Source organism: Pinus tabuliformis, chromosome J (assembly GCF_031772625.1).
Source record: "Pinus tabuliformis cultivar Carrire ecotype Pingquan chromosome J, CPIR1, whole genome shotgun sequence".
NCBI lineage: Eukaryota > Viridiplantae > Streptophyta > Pinopsida > Pinales > Pinaceae > Pinus > Pinus tabuliformis.
In genome coordinates, this window is record NC_142295.1 from 980518788 (window position 1) to 980534394 (window position 15607).

A 15607-nucleotide genomic window follows, 5' to 3' on the forward strand; every position below is an offset into this window, starting at 1 on the left:
ATAAATTCCAGGCCCTACAAGAGGATGAAGAAGAGAACGCAGGAAAAACGATTGAAGAAGATGACAATGAGAATGAACCAATGGAAATTATTAAAGAGACAAAGGATAAAGACATAGCTCACATCAGGGAGGCCGAAGAAGGGGTAGGGGAAAGCCTGGAGATAACAATAGAGCAAGCCCAGACAGGGATAGAATCACAAAAAGACAGTGGGAATGAAGAGGAAAGAATCATGAGGAAAATGCTACAGGAATGGAAAAATCTTGATGAGAGATTCATCCCGAAAACTCAGAAAAAATTATATAAAGAAACGTTCCAAAAATACAAGGAGAAGAAAGGCAGCACCTCGGAAAACCAAATAGACCAAACAGGGGCACAAGCAAGCCACAGCTTGGGAATGGACAGTACTGGTAAGGGGGATAGAAAGAGAGGTAGAAGAACATTAAATGAGACTATACAAGCAGTAGGAGAAATCCTGGTCAACTCAGGTAGGGTTATACCCCTATCAGAGGTGTTCCAACAACCACCAAAGAAGTTTTAAATGATAGTCACAAGTTGGAATATTAGGGGCCTCAACAGTAAAGGAAAGCAGAGGTATTTAAAAGAGAGGCTGAAGAAAGAAAAACCTGGTATCATGATAATCCAAGAAATGAAAATTAGCTCGCAACAACTGGAAGGAATAATTAAAAAACTAAGAATGCAATATGAGGTAACGGGCCAAGATGCGAGTGGTACAACAGGGGGGCTAGCAATCATATGGAACCCTGAGGAGATAATATTTGAAAACTGGATAAGCCTTCCCAGAATCCTCACTGGGTTGTTCAGAATAGTAGGATCAGCGAAGAGAATCCTCATTTCAGGAGTCTATGGACCGCACATACCAAGAGATCGAGAAAATTTTCTTAAGAACATGCAAGCTGCTAGAAGGATCTCCCCTGGAACACCCTGGATAGTAGGAGGAGATTTTAATATGATTAGAACTGCAGATGAAAAGAAAGGTGGCATAAGAAGACCAGATCAGAATATGGAGGCATTTAATGAGATGATTACAGAACAGAGGCTGGTGGATATACCAACAATTAATGGTATTTATACATGGAACAATCGAAGAGGGGGAAGAAATCAAATAGCTTCTAGATTAGACAGATTCCTTTTATCAGAACAAATTATGAACCGGGATGTTTTTGTGGAAGCAAAAATAATGCCCGCAATAGGCTCAGATCATTGGCCGATCAGGCTGGAAATAGATATCAAGAAAAATTCAGGTAAAAAACCATTCAGGTTTGAGGCCTTTTGGCTCAGGAACCCTCAATTCTTACTAAAAACAGAGGAATGGTGGACTCAAAGTACACTAAAAGGAAAAGGGAAGATGCACACCTTCCAGCTAAAGCTCAAAGAATTGAAAGGGAAAATAAAGAAATGGAATAAAGAAGAATTTGGGAATATATTGGAGGAGAAAAATAAACTAGAAAAAGAAATGGAAGAAATACAATAAAAAATAATTATAGAAGGACGAACGGAGGAAAGATGTAAAGAAGAAGGAGTCATAATAAGTCAACTAGAAGAGCGGAGGAAACAGGAGAAGATCCTGTGGAAACAAAAAGCCAGGGTCAACTGGCTACGGGAAGGAGAAAGAAACACCAAGTTCTTTCACCAAGCTATGATACAACATAGACAAAAGAATAGGATATTCTCCATTAAAAATGAAGAAGGAGAAAGGATAATAGAACAAGAAGGAATTGAGAAAGTATTGGTTGAACACCACAAAGAAATTCTGACAGAACCACAAATTGATCGTACAATAGCTATAGAACGCATATGTAATGAAATCCCTAAAATAGTAACAGAAGAGCAGAACAAGGCCCTGATGAGAGCAGCAACGCTTGAGGAAGTGGAAGAAATAGTGAAGAGTATGAATAAAGGCAAAGCACCAGGACCTGATGGATACACGGTGGAGTTTTATAAAGCAAGATGGCATTTTTTGGTAAGGAGATCCTGGAGGTAGTAGAAGAATCACGTATGAAACAAAAGGTATGGCCAGCTATAAACTCGACTTTTTTTACCCTGATCCCTAAAAATGCTAACTCTGAAAATGCCCAGGGTTTTCGCCCAATTTCCTTGTGTAATGTAATATACAAAATAATAGCCACTCTGATAGCAAAAAGATTAAAACCCCTTCTATCTAGCTTAATTTCTCCAAAACAAATAGGATTTGTCGATGGAAGACAAAGCCTTGACGGTTTAGTAGTAACACAAGAAGTGATACACTCTCTAAAAAAGAAGAAGCAGAAAGGAATGATGATAAAGCTCGATTTGTTAAAAGCCTATGATCGCTTGAGTTGGAAATATCTCAAGAAAGTCCTGGAGACATTTGGTTTCAGTAACAGATGGATAGAATGGGTGTACAGCATGATATCAACTCCTAATTTCTCAATTCTAATAAATGGGGCACCTACGACAACTTTCAATGCTACTAGAGGAATAAGGCAAGGGGACCCTTTATCTCCTTTCTTATTCATAATGGCAGCAGAGGGTCTAGGAAGATACTTTAAAAAGGAGCTAAGGGAAAGGAGAATTAAGGGCTTAAAGTTATGGGGAAACAATCTGCCCATAACCCATCAACAGTTTGTAGATGATATTATGCTATTCGGTGAGGTCTCAATAAAAGAAGTAAGGAATATCAAAAGAATCCTGGACCTGTTTATGGAGGCATCGGGTATGGAAGTTAATAAGGAGAAATCATGTACTTTCATTTTTAACACTATGGACTCAATCAAGACTCATCTAACCAGAACGCTAGGGTTCTGGCATGGAGAACTACCAACAAAATACTTGGGGATTCAGTTAGATACAAATCCCACAAGAATGGTAAACTGGCAGAAGATTATTGAAAAACTCAAGAACAAACTGGCAAGCTGGTCTTTTAGATCCCAGAATATAGTAGGCAGAATAGTTCTACTGAAGTCAGTCCTCCAAGCAATACCTATTTACCCCTTATCTATCATGGCTGCTCCCAAATGGGCGTGCACAAAAATAAAAGAAATTTTTGGAAAATTCATTTGGGGCGGACCAAATCAACAAAAGAAATGGGCTTTGGTCTCATGAAAAAATTTAATGAAAAGAAAAGAGGAAGGAGGCCTTGGATTGAGAGACCCGGAGGTGCTAAACAAGGTGCTAGGAGCAAAACTGTGGTGGCGGTGGATGAGGGGAGGAGATGACCTATGGAAGAGAATTTGGACCTAGAAGTATAATATGCCGACAACAACAGAAGAAATCCTCAGAATGGAAGAGACCCCGAAAGGCTCTACAATTTGGGAACTTGCAAGCCAGAACAGGAATATTATAAAAAACCATGCCTTCTGGGAAATAAGAGGAGGAAGGAATGCTAGATTTTGGGAAGAGGGGTGGTAACAAAGAAACAAATTGATCAATTTTCAAGCTCTGCAAAGTATACAACAAAAAGCGCTCAGGGAGGAGAGAAAATATGTAAGGGACTCTTGGATAGAAGGAGAGACAGATGGAATATGGAGAATATGGAGAAAGCCAGAAGAATGGGATGAAAACATCAATCAAGAACAGCAAGAATTATATTTAAAAGAATTAGATTCAAGGAAAATAAAAGCCAGAACAGGGGAAGATATTCTCAAATGGGGAAAATCAACGAAAGGAACCTTTACAGTTAAGGAGGCCTACTATTTGACAAAGCATCAAGAGAGGGTGGAGGAAACCACAGAATGGAAAGTTATTTGGGACGGTAAATGGTGGCCAAAGATAGCCATATTTGCATGGCTAGTTGGAAGAGAAAGAATTTTAACATGGGATAAAATCCAAAAGAGAGGCTTCCTTGGGCCATCGAGGTGTTGTCTCTGTAATATAGAAACTGAAACCCAAGAACACATTCTGAACAACTGCTCGTTTGCACGGCATATATGGGAAGAGGTCAGAAATCTTTTTGGTAGATTAAACAAAGACCCTAGTGACATAAAAAAGACCATTTTTCAATGGAGTAAAGAACAATTCCTCTGTAAAGTGGTCAAGAGAGCTTGGAATCTGACAGTGGGTTTTGTGATATGGCTCCTATGGAAGGAACGAAATCGAAGGATTTTCTTAGACAAAATAATAAACCAGAAGGGATATGGAAAAGAATTCTAAACTCTATTAGAGAAACGGTTCTAGCCAAAGACAGGGATGAGGAAGATTGGAAATCAAATAAGGAAGAAGGACAAATCCTAACAAAATTAAATATGAAATTTGATATGATCTACCCCAAGAAAGAAAGACAGCAAAATACTCAGATTCATAGCCCAGAGCAGTTCAGATACCCGAGAGAAAAATTCATCAAGTTGAATTTTGACGGGGCCTCCAAAGGGAAACCAAGGAATGCAGGCTTTGGGGGTATCTTTAGAGACAGTGAGAAACACACCAGATGGGTGTATGCGGAATGGGGAGGTGAAATGACTAACAATGAAGCAGAACTGTGGGCGGTGCATCAAGGGTTAAGGATAGCTGTAAGGAATAGCTACATGAACCTAGAGATAGAGGGGGATTCACAGGTGGTAGTAGAGATGCTCTGGAAACTCAATAATGGGAGAAACTGGGAGCAGATAGCTGGAAGCTGGAGGACAGCTGGGATTGTTCAAGATTTGGCGGAATTATTAAAGAGAATAGACTATAAAATTATCAATCATGTCAGAAGGAAGGGCAATAAGGCTGCAGACTTCCTTGCCAACTGGGGGAGTAACGAACAGGAAAGGAAAATTGATAACAGATGGCCTACAATAATGAATAATCCGAGATGGGAGGAACTTGCAACCATAATCACTCAAGACCATGATGAATCCACAAACCAATAAAAATGAGTGCAAGAGATCCCCGATCGGGGTGATTTCGACGGTGTACAGAATAATAAATCCAAATCAGGTGAGAAGGAAGGACAGGACAGAAGAGGGTCAGATAATTATGAATAAGGATAGAGAGATCATCAGAAGAGAGTGCATCTCAAGGAGGAACGTTGATGGAGTGGTGACGGAGGGAGGTGGAAATGACAGAATGTCAAAAATCAAACATGAGTATGACAGTACGAAGGAAGGACGAAAGGACGCATGAGGTGAAGGAGGTAACAAGTGGCAAGTAGAACAAGCAAAGGAAGCAACGAGAAACCGGAAGAGACGAAGACATAAAAAAGGAAAGCGTGATAAAGGAAAGAAAACGTGAAAGGAAACAATAGAGAATTGGCAAAGAGGTAGGGTGGCGAGGGCTCGAACCAAGATAACAGGAGGACAGAGGAGCTGGAAAATCCAAACAGACAGTGCAGAAGGTAAGGGTCGAATGGCGACAAGAAGAAGGTCGAGGAACGATGGGAGTGAAGCCAATGGAGAACGAAGCAGCCAAGAAAAGAAAGGAAAAGGAATAGCGGAAGAAGAAATGGCTGAGGATATCTTAATTGTCCAGGAAGATTCAGAGGATGACATAGAGATGTTTGATTCAGACCAGGACAGAGGGGAGCAGGCACGAGAGAAGATTAGGAGGGTAGTAAAGCCCGGGACGAATGACAAGCAGGAGACCAGGGAAGAGGACGAATGGAGAGGTCAAGGGCGAGAAGGAGGTCGTGATTTCGGCAGTGCCTCGGGCACGAAGAGTCGGGGAGGCAGAGGAAATTACAGGAATAGAGGAGGCACAGGAGGGAGACGGAGACAACGCGGAAGGGGAAGGGGAAGAGTAGGAGGTTACCGGGAAGAACATGCAACTACACCTGCTAGAAAATCCAGAAGATCTATAGGAAAAAAGATTCAGTTCGCGGAGAGAGCCTATTGTGAGAACACCAACAAGGACATTAGAAGTATAATACAACAACTGGAAGAGGAAGCAACTCAGGGAAAATCAGACTCTGAAATGGAAGACTGGGAATATCTCCTCCTGGATCCAGGAAACATGAGAGGCCGTATGACTCTGTATAAGCAGGCTCTACACGTTTACTGGGTAATGAAAAGAGTACTAGCTAAGGCAATGGAGCAAGTAGCTATGGAAATGGCAATGCTTTCTCAAGGAATTCCAAATTTAAAGAAAGAACTGAAGAACATCCAGATTACTCTGTTAATGCAGGACAAAAAAATGGATAAAATACAGCAGTAGATAAAGGACTGCTACCCAGACATCAAGAAAGAAGTGGAGCAGCAGACAGGCATGGCGACGCAATAATGGAAGATATGTATATATGCTGGTTTCAAGAAATTGTTAGATAGTAGAGTGAAATCTTTAGTTCCTTTTTGAAGTTTAGAATGCAGACACGAAACAATATAAATCTTTATGATTGTTTAGTATATTTAGCCTGGACAAGAAGAATTAGAACTTTCTATTTTTGGATGGATGTTAAAAATTTTAGGTGGCCAATAAACTCGGCTTGCCTTTGGGGCGGGTTGAGGCCACCACAAGCATGTAGTGGTTTTGATTCGTAGTAATAGAAAAAGAAAGGTCCCTCCGCAGTTTACAAAAAAAAAGAAGAGCTTTTTAATTTAATTTTTGAATTTTTCCCTTATTAATTATTTAATTATAATTTTCATTGTTCAAATTAAAAAAAAAAAAACTTTCTTCACTTGACTTTAATGGATTTTTTATTAAATTATTATTCTTCCTCTAATGGTTAATTAATTTCTTATTTATTAAAGGCTTACTAGCACTGGTTTATATTCATTTTATACTCTCTAGTCCATGATGATAGATGGAGTGTCTAATTTACAAGTTTAAAATCCTATACATAGTTTTGTCCAGAAATTTTTTGTGAATATAAATAACTGTGGAAATCTCCATTCTATTATTTTAATTTGACTCTAATTTCTTTTTTTGCAAACCAATTTTTGGTTATATATATACTCACTTAAAAGTGCTTTTCTTATACTCTAAGTCATTATAACAATAATAGTCAAAGACATCAAAGCTCACAATATCACTTATAAGGGTAAGACTTTTGCTTATGTGATATCTCCTTATAAATTTTTTTTGTCTCTTTGGTGAAAACCGGGCTTTAAGAAAGGTATTGTAAAATTCCATCTAAACTCCTTTTGATTAATGAAATTCTATGCACAAATTTAAAAAAAACAAAAACAAAACAAAACAAAACTTGTAAGTATTTAAAATGATTATTCCTTTTTACCATAGATAAGGTATTAATATTTTTTTTAAATTAAATTATAAAGAAAAGTGATATTTAGTGATATACATTTGATTAGGATTAAGTGTTATTAAAAAATATATCATTTAATCTCAACTATAATTATAATGAATTTTAATTTTATTTGAAAGTATGGTTTATATTAAAATTGTATTTTAATTTTCGAGTTAGAGCTCATTTTCATTTTCTATATATAATGAAATAAGTTAATGACCCAAAACGTAAAAGTATATAGTAAATGTGAAAATTTACCTCTTTATAAATTATTAACAAATTATCATAATAATATGCTATTTTTTAATAATTATAATGACTGAAGTTAAATGAACATGTGTAATGAATCAAGTTACATTTATGGATAATACTCAATAATAATTATCTTCATTATCAATAAATCACAAAGTTACAATAAATTTTACTATTTCAAAATATGAAAATTAAAAAAAATTATACTCATAAACAAATAATATATATATGAAAACTATTTTTATAAATGACACGTCCAAAAATCTAAAAAAAAAGAAGAGAATGATAAAAACATATGTGTGGTACAAATGAGTTATATATATATATACTATGGTGAATTCCTTACTAGATGGAGTAATCTATGCTAGGCTGAAGATCAAAATTAGCAAATGTCATTATATCCAACAACCCATAAACTAGATATATCAAAAATTTATAACTTCTAATTTTATATAATAAGTACATATCTACTTTCATGAAATTATTTTTCCTATAAACTAACCAACTTTACCACCACCCCACTTATTGAGATAACAAAATTTTATATAATAACCACATACCCACTTTCATTAAAAAAAAAAATTCCATAACCAAATATAATCTCATTTGTTTTATTAAATATTAAATATTAATCTTTTAGTAATCACATCTTATTCACATCAGTTCAATAACCAATTTAGAAAAAATACAAACTATTTGGAATCTTTAATTTTTATAGTTAACTTTTAAGGCTGATAATTTTAATCTAAAATTTATCAAAATGTTATCAAAATTACCATTATTTTCCAAATAAAGTTATGACCTCTATCCGATTTTGAAAAGCCCCTGCTAAACAATCCACACGGCGAATCTAAATGTCCAACGCATTAACATCATTTTGTTCCGCTAAGTTCAGGAACATGGTACTCAACTCTTACCAGAATTTTGGTTATGGTAGCTCTCATAGGCATTAATTTCAGCATGCAGACGTTATAATAATGGAAATTTTATGATAAAGATTGCAACAATAGGATTTGCCTAAGAGCTTAATTTCTATTTTCCTAACCTTCTTGTTTATTGCTTTTGTGTACTATGCGCAGAGTCATAATAAAAACAATAGACCATAAACGAAATATGTTCTTAACTTTCTTGTTTATGTGTACTGTGTAAAGTTATAATAAAAACAATGAACGAAATAGCAAACATTTTAGAGGTCGGATTAAATTAAAATTTATTATTATATTAATTAAAAATAAAATTTAAAAAAATGAAGGATAATAAGTTGAATTAAGATAATAAAAAAATGTTAAATAATCATGCTAGAGCTAAGGGGACATTGATCATGATCATTCAAGGTAAGGTCTAAATCGATAATTATTGGACCAATATCAAATGGTTACATAGAGTCTTATTCATCATTTGGAGGATTTTAGGGCTTAGGCCCTTCAAAATGGTGAGGTCAGGGTTAGTATTTTTTTTTGTCTTTCCTCAGTGAAGGTAGGGGGCCAATACCACTTATGCTCTTGTCTTTCTAACACTTGTCAATTGACTCAATGATGATGCTTACTATTGCTTTTGTAGGATCAATCTAGTTGATGCAAGGTGTGAGGAGTGATGTCACTCCCTACTCATGGTATAAGGGGTCTTAACCCAAAAGTCTAGATGTTGTTGGAGTTGGTTCATCTCCATTCTTAAATTCCACACTTGCAACATGATTTGCAAGTACAATTTGATACATGTTAGTGTACCATTGTATTAAGAAAAGCTTTGGATATGAAACATCAAATTAAAGGCATCATCATTATGATTCTTCCATATCTCAAAAATGAATTTGATTTTAACATGCATCCAAGCTAGTTGGAACTTAATGGCCCAAGGTAATTGCTTAAGAATGTACAACTCTCTAGAATAAGTTAGGTATATTTAGATGCATTTATGGGTTATAGTGATAGTTGGATGGTTTAGGAATAAGTTTATGCAAACCCTTGTTTAAGCAGAGTTTTACTTAATATTCACATTTAATATTACTAGCTTAGCACAAGAAATACTAAAATAAGTCAACATAGAAAATAAAAAAAAGTGAGAACAAATACCATACCATCCACATAATGAACACAATACGTACCCTAGAAAACCCAATATGGGAAAACTTAGTGAGAATATGAGGACTATTCCCTGCTCCTTTCTTCTCAAATACAAAATACAAATACAAAGATTGTGAACTCACTATGGAGTTGTCAATGACACCATCACCTATATCATTGCTATGTGTTCTTCTACATCCTATGTTCTACTCTAGTGTTTGATTCACTTCCTCTAGTCAACATTGAAATAGTAAAATCAATACAATGAGAGTAAAACCCATTTTCTGAGCAATGCACTATTTGACAACACCTTCATGACTATGGACTCAACTCTTTATTAGATTTAGGGTTAGGTTGATTAGGATTTAGGTTTTGGACCTTCTAAAGTCATTTTTAAATCCAATATATGACCAAATCTGCATGTGTGGGTAATGGTCACTAATGTCATATCCACTCAAAACTATGGTGGTTAATCATTAGGGGATTTTTGAGGTCTAAGATGGGCCTCTTAAGAAAAATGTACAACAAAAATAAACTTTATAAGACCAATAGAATTCAAGATGATGATGTCAACCATGGGGGATGATTCACCATTTTTGGAGTAAAAAAGTACAAAGATTAAAAAATAATATAATAATGAAATAATTATATTATTTCATTATACAGAATCAAAGATAAAAGTAGTTACATCATCCAAAAACAAAAATTATTTCATTATTATATTATTTTTTAATCTTATAGTATAATGAAATAATGGATGATCACCATTTTTGGAGTAAAAAGGTACAAAGATTAAAAAATAATATAATAATGAAATAATTATATTATTTCATTATACAGAATCAAAGATAAAAGTAGTTACATCATCCAAAAACAAAAATTATTTCATTATTATATTATTTTTTAATCTTATAGTATAATGAAATAATGGATGATTCACCATTTTTGGAGTAAAAAAGTACAAAGATTAAAAAATAATATAATAATGAAATAATATTTTATTTTGAGTAAAAATAAAATATTCCAAGATTATTTTTTTAATTTTATAATCTTTCAGGAGTACCCATGAAATCCTACATATTTTATTTGAAATCTTGTTGTTCTATTAAGTAGGTAATATTTCATAATGATAAAATATGTGTTTTTATCATTATTTGTAGGATTTAGTGGGTACTCCTGAAAGATTAAAAAATAATAAAATAATAAAATAATAAAACTACTTTTTCAACTCATATTTTCAACTTATCTCCCTAAGTTTTTACTCAAATTTCGAGCGACAGTACTCGTTGGATGAAAATTTTAATTCCTCATCCAAGGAGTACCCATGTTGCATACTTTTGATGGACCCTAATACACAAAAAATGAGAAATACATGAAAACACATGATTGCAATCATGTTTTTCATGTATTTCTGATTTTTCATGTAGCAGGGTCCATCGAAAGTATGCAACATGTGATCCCAATTTTTTTTTGCTTATAGATGCATCAGAATTGACATGAGTTATAACACTTAAAAACCATAAAAACATAAGCATGAAAAATGAAGACAAAGAGACATCATCACAGAATATCATGACACAGAGATTTGATTACAGAGTTCATCCAATTTGGACTACATCTTCGGGCCCTGCTCAATAGTGGGGAGGCCTTCTTTTATTAAGTGGCATGAAAAGAGAGAAGTACAAGCAGATTTCTACATAAACATCCTTATACCTCCAATCTGGAAGATAGCTGGAAAATGGAGAGCCCAGCTCTAGAAACAGACAACACCACTGACTTCCTGGCGAAAAATAGTGTAAAAACACCTATCTGAACACCCCATTTGGATAATCGGGCCTTCTGCAACCTTCTCAGAACCTCCTGAATTGCTGAGGAATGGTTCCGGCCACTGGTTGAGTGGTTGCCTACTGTAGTTGGAAGTCTCAACATCCAATAACTTCGTCATGAGTGCCATATACCATGTGTACATCTATGGTTGTTTTCTTTGTCAAACTAATGTGTTAGGAGCACTAAATCACTCTTGTGCCTAGATCAACTACTCTTCACATATTTATCTTCTTCCTATGGTGGGAGTCATGACCTGAGTAGGCACCATTCTATCATCCACCTGTGTGTCCCCTTCATCCCCATGTTTCTCTCTCTACCCATCAATGTGTAAATTTGACATTAGAGGAAATTTCAGCCTAAAAGTGGCCTCCTAAGGAAAAACAATGAAATAATAGTTAAAACAATAAAATAAGAGTTATAAATTTTGGAGGGAAAAGAAGAAAACTATTTTTTTTAATAGTATTTTTGGCCTATCTCCTCATAGGTTTACTCAAATTTCAAAACGCCTTTTTAATCTATCTTCAATTTTTATCAATATGGGTCTACTAAAAAATATGCATAATGGATACTCGTTGGATGCTAAGCACATCCAATGAGTTCCTACACTTGAAATTTGAGTAAACCTATGAGGATATAGGCCAAAAATACAATTAAAAAAAAGTCATTTTTCTTCTTTTCCCCCTAAAAAATTCACATGTATTTCTTTTTAAAAATTTAAAGGATTTTGATTGGTTTACATATTATGACATGGAAATTACATGAAAATTTCATGGGCACTTTTAGGTTGAAATTTCCTCTAATGGGCATTGGCTAAGTCTTCTACTTGGGAGCTTGCTACTCCTCCTCCTACCTTATAGCCTACTCACACTCTAAGGACTTCCTTAAAGCACTTCATTCCTCAAAATTCACATATCTCCTGATGGTTGTCTTCCTGAATGTTACTATGTATAACTTGTGTGCCTTAGTTTTCTCATTGTAGCCCACGAATATGCCATTCTCCACTCTGGGCTCCAACTTCGAACTCTTCTTTGTTGGTACATGGATACACTAGGCTACAAAATATCTTGAAATACGACACGTCTGATTTCTTTCCTGTAAAGGTCCCCTCTGGTGTAACTCACCCCAACACTATACGTGGGCTTTGATTCTGCAAGAAAATTGTTTTATTGCATGCCTTAGCCTAAAGAAACTTGGGAAACCCCTAGTCATGGAACATGGCTTTGGCTGCTCCAACTATGGCCCTATTTTTATACTATGCCACCCCATTTTGTTAAGTATTATATGGTGTGGTCAACTCCCTCCTAATGCCCTCCTTGGCACAAAACTCCTTGAATACATTTGAGATGTACTCTCCATCATTATCTAATCCCAATGCCTTGATTCTCTTGCCCATGTGGTTCTCAAACAAGGCCTTAAACTCATGAAACTTCAAGAATACTTCATTCTTTTTCTTCATGGAGAATATTTAAGTCTTTCTCGAGTGGTTGTCTATGAAGGTGACATAGTAGTTGTACCCCATGAGGGATACTGAAGAGAAGGGACCACAAACATCTAAATGAACAAGGTCCATGATTCCCTTGGTCTTGTAATATATGCTAGGAAAATAGGCTTTGACATACTTTCCAAGTGTGTATCCCTTACATGCCTCATGTTGGCTCATGTTGCACTATGGAATTCTTGTTGTTATCTCTTAATAATTTACAGTGTGCCATGGTGTAGATACCCCATGCACCTATGCCATAACTCCCAAAGCTCTTTGCCTTAGTCATGGATCCCTCTTGTAGTGAATGTTTCAGCTATCTCAAACTACAATATGTACAAGTTCTTCTTTTTAACTCTAATTTGATTGGCCATGTTGGAGTCTAAGGTTTTTATAAAAAACCTACCCTGTCTAAAGGTCACCTAGTACCCCTTATCCTCCAAAGCTGGAACTAAAATAAGGTTCTTCTTCAGACCTAGAATGTAAAGGGCATCTTTCAGAAACATAGGGTTTCCATACTCTCTCTCAAATCTGACTATACCAATGCCCTCACCTTAGTACCTCCCATCATCACCCATATCGATATGGAACTGCATGTCCTTCTTTGTTAGTTTGTTGAAGTATCTCTTGTTCCATGTTATATGATAGGAATCATCATTGTCTACATAGCATATTTCAGTAGCCACTAAGATTGCAATGTAATAAATAAGTGAGAACTCCTTCTCAAAGTGAGAAGAAAACTCATCGATCTTTGCAAATGCTACTACTTAGTCCTTCTTAGACCCTTTCTTCTAGTCAAGGAACTTAATAACATAGCCCCTAACTGGTGGCATGAAAAGCGCTTGATCTTGCTAAGATATTTCTTCTTCATTTATCCCTTGGAGCACGTCTCACCACTGCCACTATTCTTCTTTCCCTTTGACTTCCCTTTATTAGCTAGGGAAAAGTTCTCTTTATCTTCAATCTTGGCATGAGACCAATACTAAGCCTACCTGTGAATTTCTTATGGGACACAAACACCCCACAATTTATCCCAGTTTGGAAGCTTTTCCCTAGCACATATTTCATCCATAAAATTTTCCCAAGCCTCGGTGAAACCCTTCATGGAAAAAATCACTAGGTTTCTATCTAAAACCATCTTACCCACACCATCCAGCCCATCCCTTACTTGGGTAAACTTGGTGAGGTAAGACACAATGAAATCTAACTAGGAAATTTTGATGGTCCTCGGTTCATCCTTCAATACTAACTTTATGGCGTTTCTAAGACCCTAATAGAGGCTAATAATGGTTGTCCACATAGCTTTGGATAACTTTTCTCTGGCCAAGTTAGGAATAATGTGGTCTTTGAATCCTTCCAAGATGATTTTCCTTGCCTTGGAATCTCTTTTATTATGTTTAACCAATTGTCGAGGTTCATTGGGGACAACTAGGATATTATCCACAAATTCGCACACCCCTTGTTCCTTCAACACCACGCCAATCCTCTCATGCCATGAGAAGAAGTTGGACACTCCATCCAACCTATCCTCAAATCTGAGACCTTGGTATTCCATTCTACCAAGTTGAATTTATCAGAAACCCTAGTGTCCACTCTTTGAAGATACCAAAATCAAAGAGTTCCCACTCTTTGAAGATACCAAAATCACGGTTGTGCCCACTCTTTGAAGATACAAAAATCACGGTTGTGCCCACTCTTTGAAGATACCAAAATCATGGTTGCATCTTGTACCATATTACTGAAAAGGTGAGCTTCCTCTCCTAAGGATTGAGATGGCATATCATGAGTCTAAGCTAAGTTTGAAGGAGCAATGTTGGCATCATGTAATTTCTTATTCTGTGAGTTATCCGACCCGTGAGCTGCAATAGACTTGAAAACTTTGGGTCCTTTTGGATCTTTCCAACCACAATTATTCTTCTTAGTATCTAGGTACGAAGAGGAACCTTTTGAATATGGGTAGGCATTTTGTAGGTGGTTGGGCTACTAACAAGTCTTGTAGTGAAAAGTCATATTTTCATAATCCATCGGTTGGGAATAAACCTTACTTCTCGATTTGATGAGGATTTTTTTAGCAATCCTTTATTGAGGTCCACTTCGATGCATATGCAAACAAATGCGATAATTCCTTTGCAATCGTATGAGAGTTGATTTTGATGAAGAGACCCAGTAAGTTTCCCACATCTCCTAAGATAGTTGGATGTGTCATATGGATGGGAAAATTGGGGAATCTTTCCCATTCTGGAGTTTCCAGAGTCGATATAAAGAGAGGATTAAAATCCATAAACCAAGGTTAAAAGGAGAGGTTGAAATAGCCCCAAAACTAGGGTCCCTGATCAAAGAGATTTTGTTAGTCCTCTAACTTACTAAAAAGCACAACAAAAATCCTTTTGAGCATAAATGTATCACAATATCCTGAGACTAATTCTGGTGTACCCACTCCCGAAGAGCTAATGATGTAGGCAAAATATCATTAAAATGATAGATAATCACTTGACATTCATAATTTGTGGCTATGAATCTGCATGCAATATTATCCACTCCGAGAGGATGGGTTTCAACTGTCTATTCCACCATGAATGTAGGTCCATAGATATCTTTTGGGTTTAACGAAGAAGGCCCTAGTTTTAGAACATGTTTAAATAATTTAGGCGGGGCTGAGGAGGATGTAAACCCCCCCCCCCAAGCTCCACCTCAAACTCTTGGTATAATGTGGATCAAAGCATCCTTGGTTATGTTGCATTCTCTGAGGGGTTTTTGATCATGAAGCTATCGACCTCCGTGAATGAGCTAAAAACATACATGATGGATTTGCATGTTCTCCTGGA

The 15607-nt window shown here is 36.0% G+C and overlaps 1 protein-coding gene across 1 annotated transcript; it reads left to right on the forward strand.

The window, feature by feature from the left end:
- Positions 1–695: 695 nt before the first annotated feature.
- Positions 696–2003, forward strand: LOC149230131 (uncharacterized). Its single transcript, XM_089381209.1, has 2 exons — positions 696–1263; positions 1780–2003. Exons 1-2 carry the CDS (start codon positions 696–698, stop codon positions 2001–2003), a joined length of 792 nt encoding a protein of 263 aa, XP_089237335.1.
- The last annotated feature ends 13604 nt before the right edge of the window (positions 2004–15607 follow it).

Excerpts from the sequence above, each read along its gene's own strand:
- LOC149230131 (XM_089381209.1), top strand. The coding sequence starts at position 696 with ATGCAATATGAGGTAACGGGCCAAGATGCGAGTGGTACAACAGGGGGG. Across the intron at positions 1,264-1,779 it reads AGATATCAAGAAAAATTCAG|AACCACAAATTGATCGTACA; the intron begins GTAAAAAACCAT and ends AAATTCTGACAG.